Raw genomic sequence first — 8,489 nt, forward strand, 5'->3', positions numbered from 1 at the left:
TGGTCGGATATTTGCGGGCTGAATCTCCTTCAGTCCCATTCCCATTTCTGGTTGCGCAGAGGCCCTACTTCCTGTGTATGACGCGGAGCCATAGGATTGCGGGCAGGAGCCAAGTTCTCCATACAGTGAAGACCCCAGTGTGCCTTGGTTATAGTAATATACCTGGCTTCCTTCCTGGTAGGGAAGTGACAGGCGGCTATGCCCCTGATTTGTTCGTGGGCCTCCTGATGCAGCAGTTCCCTTGGCTCTGGCCCTGTCGTCAGCTGCCCCTAGGAGGACTCTGAGCCCTAGCTACTTCTCTGGTAGATTTGCCTATTCCCCCACTATAATCACACCTGAATAAGGCAACTCAAACCTTTCAGAGATGTGTCGTGAACCTCTTGTTTTCTGAAATACCTATCTGGTGGTTGTGAGACTTAAGGCCAACCTCCCCGAGAGACTTTGTTTCTATTTCTCCTAGTAAACCTAGACTCATCTCCTGTCACCTTCAACTCTACTCCAATTGTGTTCTTTCAACCCAGACCCCTGACCCTGCTTTTTACTTCTGCCATTTCATCCTCACTCCTGCTTCCTTTCCTAAATCCATACGTCTCTTTTGGCCTTCCTAGCCCTGGGCCAAGTTCCTTCCTCTTTCCTCAGTTTTTACCCCTTTCCTTCATTCTCCCATCCAACTTTCAGGCCTTCCTTTCTCACGCCCCAGTTAGCAGCATCTCAAAATTCGAAAGGTTTATTACTCATCTATTAATTCTATTCCATTTACTTATTCGGTTCTATACCTATCTTACCTATGTATGGAAGAACCGCTGGTAGCCAAGGTGGCAGCAAGAATCCTAGCAGCTGTCACCTGACGTATCCGTAGTAGTCAGCAATTTCCATTTCTTTGTCCCTCTGGGTGAAAAATTGCAGCTTCCCCGAAGAGGTGTATCTGGCAGCATTCTCCCGTTGTTGTTGAGCCCGCCTCTTCATGGCCTCTCGCTCTGGCCTCTGCTCTTGTTCGATGGGCTTTGACATGACTGGCTCAGGCACGTTGGGTTCCCTCCATGGAACTCGTTGCTTGCTGAAGTCTTGGAGTAGAAGTTGGGTTTGGAGCTTGGGTGGGGACTGGCGCTTAGTCACAGCAGGGGGAACAGGCTCGCGCTGGAGAGAAGCGCCAGATGAAGTTTTGTAGGGTGCAGGCCTAGGAGCAGCAGGCTGAGGGACACGAGGCTGGGTATGGTTGGTCCAAGCCGGTTGGGTTGGGTTGGCCACAGTTGGCTGAGCTGGTTTGGCGGGACCTGGCAAAGAGGCAGGAGCTGGCTGGGATGAATTGACTGCAGCAGGTTGAGCTGAGTCAGTAGAACCAGGCTGGGCACGGTAAGCCACAGCAGGCCGATGTGAGGCCAGAGACTGTGGCCTCCGAGGAGCGGGTCGAGCTTGAGGCTTGTCCCAGGCAGAAAAAGGCAGAGGTATCAACTTGACCTTCCCAGGAGGAGGCCGCTCACACTGGGATGGAGATGGACACTCTGTTTCAGCACTGCTGTCTGGTTTCTGGGCTTGGACTTGCGTTTTCTCAGGCCTCTTACCCTCACGTGGGGTATGCCGCCGTGGCTGGATCGCTGGGGGTGGCTGGGGGTCTTTGGGGTTGCTTGAATTTCCCAAGAGCCGACAGGAAGAGAGCCCAGTTTTCGTCTCATTCTTCTTCCCCAGCGCATGAAGAACCTTCACAGACTCCAGCATGCGCACGCCAAGGGAGGTTCGAGGCTTTTGAAAGCTCTCTTGGCGAAGCTCAGTTTGGTGTTCCTTTCGCTTCGTGTTGGGGATTGCTGGCTTGTCTTCTGCCTTGACTTTGTTCCCTGACTGCTTGTTCTCTTCAGCCTTGTTTCTTCCTCTGGTCCTTTTGGTCTTTTCCTGCCCATGGCTCTCAGTTTTGCTGATCTTTCCGGATGCAGCTTTCTGAGGTTTGCCTTGAGAGTGCTTGGCCGTGTTCGCAGGAGCCCTGTCACTGACTGCAGCAGTGCATATAACCGCTTCTCCCCCTAACAGGCACTCTGGATCCTTTGGCTGGATTTTGGCCTTGGGAGCACCACCGATAGGCTCAGAGGCTTTCTGTTTGTTCTTCCTGGGTTGATCAGAGGGAACCTTTACGACACTTGGCTTTTCCTGCACCTGATTCACCTTAATGGCTCTGGTGTCTTCAGCTTTGATCACGTTGGGACCTTGGGATCGATCAAGATCTTTCCAAGAATTAAAGAGCTGGGGAAGGTGAATATCCTCCGCCAGTGTAGTAATGTCTGCAAGACCACTGCTAGGTTCAGTCCCATTTTCAAGTGTCCCTAGGTCCTGACGACTCAGGCTGTTCTCTCCCAGATCAGCATTTTCAGAACCAGGCTGCTCCTCTTGGCTGAGGGGATCGGTGCAGGCCAGCGGCTGGGGAATATCAGGGATTCCTAAAGGGAGTAGTGGAGGATCTTGGTTTTCTATTGGGATCTGGTAGGCCTCCAGAGGCTTTGACAGCTTGGTTTTGATATCCTCCACGTTCTTACTCTCTGTTTGTCCCTGGCTTGGAGCTGGAGGCAGGGCCAGGAGACGCCTGGCACTCTGGACTGGAGCTGTCACTGAAATGTCCCCAAGTTCAGATGGTGGGTTACTCTCAAGTATGTGACTGTTTCTGCTACTGCAGGACTTGGGGAGTTCTTGAGTTTGTGTCACACAAAACGTCTGGCTTGGAGGTTGCAATCCCAGGGAATTTTTCATCACCAGGGAAGGCTCCATCACTACAAAGGGATCAAGGGAGAAGTCAGTCCCTGGTAAATGAGATGCTCCCCCTAAACACCAACACAGCAGTCGTGTACCTTTCAAGGGGTTCAGGGGCAAGATGGGCAAGGCATTTCTACTAACTCTTCTTAAGGATCATGGACAGTGCCCTATGCTACGAGGTAAGCGGTGACTGTTGTAATGCTTAACTGGTGATCATTTCATGTCACTGATCCTTGGCTCTCTTTGTATCTCATAGGACTGTTGTAAGTCCAATACAAAATGAGTCTTCTTTTTAAACAACTGAAATGTTTTACAAAGCCTAGCATTCTCATATAGAGTCCTTTCAATTCTCCCCACTTTCCCGAGAGGCTAAGAACACTTCACACCATGAACTAGGAGAGGGGGTAGAGCCCTTTCTGATGAAATACAGAAACAAAGACAGAGTCTTAGCCTGCTTGCTCTCTGGACAGGATCTCGGACCACAAGGTCTTAAATCCTGGTATAAATGACGGAAGTGAGGACACTTCAACTGGCACTCTCATAACAAGAGTTCTGAGACACCTTCCAAAGAGACTGTAGCAGTAGACGAGGGAAGGGAGTGCTACAGTGTGGTAGTACAGGGGGAATGCTCGGCTACAGCAGTGAAAAATGTGGTACCTATTGGTGTGCTCTCGGGGTTCTTGTACATGTAGCATAGATGACCTTTACAGTGTCCCTGCCACCTTCCCACCTGCATTAGGTGTTCTTTTTGTTTTTTTGTTTTTTTTAATTTACGTTTATTTATTGATTGATTGTTTGAACTTATTTATTCTACGTATTTATTTTTTTGGCTGCACAGGGTCTTCATTGCTGTGCACGGGCTTTCTCTAGTTGCGGCTAGCGGGGTCTACTCTTGGTTGCGGTGTGCGGGCTTCTCTTGTTGCGGAGCATGCGCTCTAGGCGCGTGGGCTTCGGTAGTTGCGGCTCACGGGCTCTAGAATGCAGGCTCAGTCGTTGTGGCACATGGGCTTAGTTGCTCCACGGCATGTGGGATCTTCCCAGACCAGGGCTCGAACCAGTGTCCGCCGCATTGCATTGGCAGGCGGATTCTTAACCACGGCGCCACCAGGGAAGCCCTAGGTGTTCTTATATAGAGTCTAAAAACAGAGGGCACTGAGCGAAGGTAGTGGTTACTAAAGGCTCAGGATCTAAATTCTACCTGTCTCTACACCCCTTCCCAGCTGTCGATTTGACCCCATTTGTGAATGCCGACCTCATTCTTCAACTTTCTCTGCCGTTTGTATACTCACCTTGAAAACTTGTTTCTGTGATGCGTTGAGCAGACACAGGGTGGCAGATTGCAGAGGTGGAAGCTGGTGGTCGGATATTTGTGGGCTGAATCTCCTTCAGTCCCATTCCCATTTCTGGTTGCGCAGAGGCCCTACTTCCTGTGTATGACACGGAGCCATAGGATTGCGGGCAGGAGCCAAGTTCTCCATACAGTGAAGACCCCAGTGTGCCTTGGTTATAGTAATATACCTGGCTTCCTTCCTGGTAGGGAAGTGACAGGCGGCTATGCCCCTGATTTGGAATCTGAGATGGTGCTCCCTGAGCAAGCCTGGCAGAAAGTGATGGATATAGAGGGACCATGTTATTGGCGTCTGAAGTTTTATCATCCTGGGCTGCCATAAACATGGAGGAAGCAGCTGGGTGCCGGTCAGTGAGTGCCAGAGTAAAGTCTCCGAGTGAAGAGGAATTCTTTTCAGTGCTTCCTGTGATGTCCCACTCAAGAACACCTGGATAGGAAGGAGCTGAAGTGGAGATCTGGCTGTGGTCAGTAACTCCAGATAACATAGTCGTGCTGGAATGTTGGTAAAGGTAGGCACTACCCATGAGTGTCTGGAAAGAGGTACCGGTAGCCGATGCCGAACTGACGGCAGGGGCAGAGACTCTGGAGAAGTTGCAGACACTTCGTGTTAGGGAAGTTGCATTGCTCACCACAGGAAGAGAATGCTGCAGAGAATTTAGAGTTCCAAGTAGAGATGGATTTTGGAAATTTTCTGTAAGAACAAGAGGGTCATGAAAAACTCAGGGAGGTTGAGAAATTCTCACTACGTTTGAGGAACAGCATTATCTTAAGGTTCTTGCTCTCAGGACACCTCTACTATCGACCCTTCCTGAGAAACCCAAAATCAGACAGTTAATGATGGCTGTAAGGACTGAGCAGTTTTCCACTCTTCTGTATTAACTGCCTGTGCTCCCATCTTGGGCACAGATGGGCAGAAGAGCCAAGTGGTATGGTTCAGACATTGTTCTCTAGGCTGGAAGCAACCTTCTCCCTGCCCTGTCTTTCCCTTCAGCCTGCACTCGTATTGACTTCTATGCTATTTCCTAGACTGGAAGCATTTTAGAACTAGGAGGCCCTTAGAGAACTTTCTCTTTTTTCAGTCTCATTTCACGAGTAAGGAAACTGAGGCTCAGAGAGGTCGGGTTGACTTGTTCAGGTTCTCTCATTATGTTAGTGTCATTACCAGGTTTCAGAACCTAAGTATCCTGACTTCCTTGCCAGGACTCCACTCTGAGCATGATAGTGCCAGAAAGCAGGAGAAATAGAACTTATAATATAAGCATTTTTTTTGTCCATTAGAAAACAGTACGGCCATTACCATTGTCATCTTCAGTGTCTCCCTTTGCTTGTGCAGTTCCCACGCTATTACCTAGAGTTGACGTATAGCTCAGTCCAACTGGTGAACTGAAAGAGTCATGTTTGCCCTCTTCAAGCCTGGTTTCTCATCCTACCTCAAAATGATTACCCGAAAGTGGATTTCTTAAGTGCTTTTGGAAAGAGAAAAGTTATCTGATTACTTCAGATTACTCATCTATAAAGTGGTTATAACACCACCACCAATAATAATAGCAGTAATAATTAATAGATGAATAAGCTGATCTATTGCGTATGATTTATATGGAGGAAGATACAATAAGTTCTAGAAAGACAAAGAAAAATCATGAAAAACATGTTACGTAACGAAAAAGAAATCCATAGATATTAATGAAAACTGGGGTATGTGGGCAAGTATCAAAGCCTAATGAATTTACTAACAAATGACATTCTGTACCATACATGCAATATTATGAAAGTGAATTTTGCCCACTCTATTTTAGTGAATACTATTAACCAAAAAACACGATGGAGGTGATAGAGGTGAATGAATTCCTAGCCAATGCATACAGACAGAGACGATAAATCAGTAAAAAATGCACAACAAGCAACAGAATGCAACAAATGTGAATGTATAGGTAGCCACAACATATATAGACAAGTATTTCAATGAAAACCGGTACAAAGCAGACAGCAAAATAGTAAGTGTAAAAGAGTTTCATTATTGTGCTCATTCATATTTTTACCCAGCAAGTAACAGGTATTAAGCCTAGGAGAAATATATCTGTCCATGAATATAACTCATATAATAAGCAGAAAGGAAGCTTAAAAAGTATCAAGAAGGTTTTTGTATTTATCCTAGAACTTAGAATCATCTTCCACATCCAAGAAGATGACATCCCAAGACCTCAAAAAACCATCATCCCTAGAATCCAATTAAAAAAGATTTTCAAATGTAAGAAAATCCAAAGGACTCCACAACATTGTTTTAGATAAATGTGGATGTTTGTGTTTTCTTTTTTTCTTTTGCCGCGCCGCGTGGCCCTGGCCGTGAAAGCACCGAGTCCTAAGCGCTGGACCGCCAGGGAATTCCCTAAATGGGGAATTAGAGATGTGGGGCTTGACTTTTTCTTTTTCTTCTCCGGTAGCTAAGATCTACAAGCGAACGATGGCTGTTGATCAATGTGCTCTCTGTGTTAGGAAGGAAATAACTGTAAAAATTGAAAAGCAACCTTGCCTTAGAAGCTACATATCACACAAAGGAAATAGTCCTTCTGATTCAATGTAGAAGATATCATTTAAAATGTTTAATTGGTCAAATGTCTACCTAGTTTAAAAATTAGAAAGAATAGAACACTGAAAAGCAGCCCCCTAGATAACCACTTTGGTTTCTGGTTTCTAGGAAGCATCATTTCTAAAACGTACTTCTAAAATGTTTCTATTCCAAACTGTCAAGTGCCAGCTGTATTCAGAGAGGCAATAAAAGAAAGAAAACGGAGTATGACTTTTCTGATAGGCTGCCTTTCCTGGTGATCCCCTGTTCTGGCCTTACTTTCCTTCTTAGTCTGTTAATGTAAGGATTTGCTACCATCAGCTTTGTTTTGCCCTGCTCTGAGCAGATTTCCCTCTGTGCTGTTTCTGCTTTAATTTAAAATCTTTGGCTCCCGTCAACATTCCATGGCAAACTGCCTCTTTCTTGAGAGCTCCTCTATGCTTTCCCTCTTCATTCTTATATTTTTTTCCCATCTCTTGGTTCCTGTTGGCCTGTGCTAATGAAAACAATCCTAAACTTGCTTACGTTTGACTCTGTGCCTCCCTATATAGCCCAGTACTCTCCATCCTCTCTCCCTATTCTCTCTTTTCAACTAGTCGAAATACTAGTGGAGGGAGACCATTGGAGATGAAACATCTTGGTATATATCGCTAGTTTTCTGTGTCACCTGGCTTTTCTATGTTTCTGTTGAAACACTCTTTTGAGAAGTCTCTGATTTCATTTTCTACATGGGTATCCTTTAAGGCTCAATATTGGAAAAGAAGGGGATCAGAGTGATCAACCCAATGTGGTATCCTAACGTAACAGATAAGGAAAGCAGCAGGCTTTGTGAGGCAGTCAGTGATTTGTCCAAAGTCACACAGACAGTAAACGTCAAAGTCAAAACTGAAATTAGGTCTCCAGACTTGTAGTTCAATACTTTCCCTCATTATTCCACGCTATTTTGAATCTCCTCCTCAATTTAGGGGCACAAGAAATCGAACGCAAAACTTTCCAAAGTTTCTTTTCTTACCTGACATGGTCAGAGAAGAGGAGACATCAACTGCAGGTACAAGGGATGAGGAGACAACACTAGAGGATGTCTGAGTGGCTGCAGCTGAACGGCGCACGTGTCCAGTACAAAGGTCACTGGTTACTGGTCCAAATGGCTCCACGGAAACCCCAAGACCTCTACCAAGTGGTAGTAGGTTTGGTAGGAGAGTGATGTCACAAAGCAGGCAGTTGAAAGGTATGAGCTAGCCAATAGGGAGGTCCGATCCCCAACAGGAGGGCGGGCTTGGGTGAAGAGAGCGTAGGAGAGCTAAAACAACCCCTCAATTTCTGAGCTCTGGGGAGGAAATCCTAGAAGACAGATTTACCTCCCCCAGGCTCTTCCATTAGGGAAATCATTGCAACATTTCTTACAGACGTTCATTAATATAATTAACTAACAGTTACTTATATTCTACAGAGTATTCTATTTTATGTATCATATACTTAGAGCTATATAGATCTTATTTAACTAGTATCCTTAGGAAGGAAAGAGCCATGTAGTTTGAACTATTACAGTTGTAACTTGGTTAAAGAGCAGGGTGAAGTTTGTTGAGTGTACCCTGTGGAGAATGTTGTGGTCCAAGGCTCTTCTCTTTTAGTTTCTTCTCCTTGACTCCTACCTTCCTTGGGCTGGGCTAGGCTGGGGGCCAGGTTGGACTTGCGACTTAACATTTCTCTTCCGCTTTCTTTTTTTTTTTTTTTTTTCTTCCATTATGGGCATTGCTTCTAGGACAAGCCTTGATCTTGCATTGGATGTTCCTTTCTGTCAACTTCCAGCAGCAGGAGTCTTCTTTTCAGTGCTTGATG

The 8,489-nt window shown here is 46.1% G+C and overlaps 1 protein-coding gene across 1 annotated transcript in view; it reads right to left on the reverse strand.

The window, feature by feature from the left end:
- LOC309653916 (uncharacterized protein) overlaps positions 1–7,750 on the reverse strand; it is a gene marked incomplete at both ends in the record, with an annotated part of 32,304 nt that extends 24,554 nt beyond the window's left edge. Inside the window, 3 exons of the mRNA XM_082478663.1 lie at positions 850–2,745; positions 4,084–4,775; positions 7,663–7,750. Coding sequence (XP_082334789.1) covers positions 850–2,745; positions 4,084–4,775; positions 7,663–7,750 — 2,676 coding nt within the window. The remainder of the gene's footprint in view (positions 1–849; positions 2,746–4,083; positions 4,776–7,662) is intronic.
- Positions 7,751–8,489: the final 739 nt, after the last annotated feature.

This window comes from Balaenoptera physalus (genome assembly GCF_965194825.1).
Source record: "Balaenoptera physalus genome assembly, contig: HAP1_SCAFFOLD_1458, whole genome shotgun sequence".
Taxonomy (NCBI): Eukaryota; Metazoa; Chordata; class Mammalia; order Artiodactyla; family Balaenopteridae; genus Balaenoptera; species Balaenoptera physalus.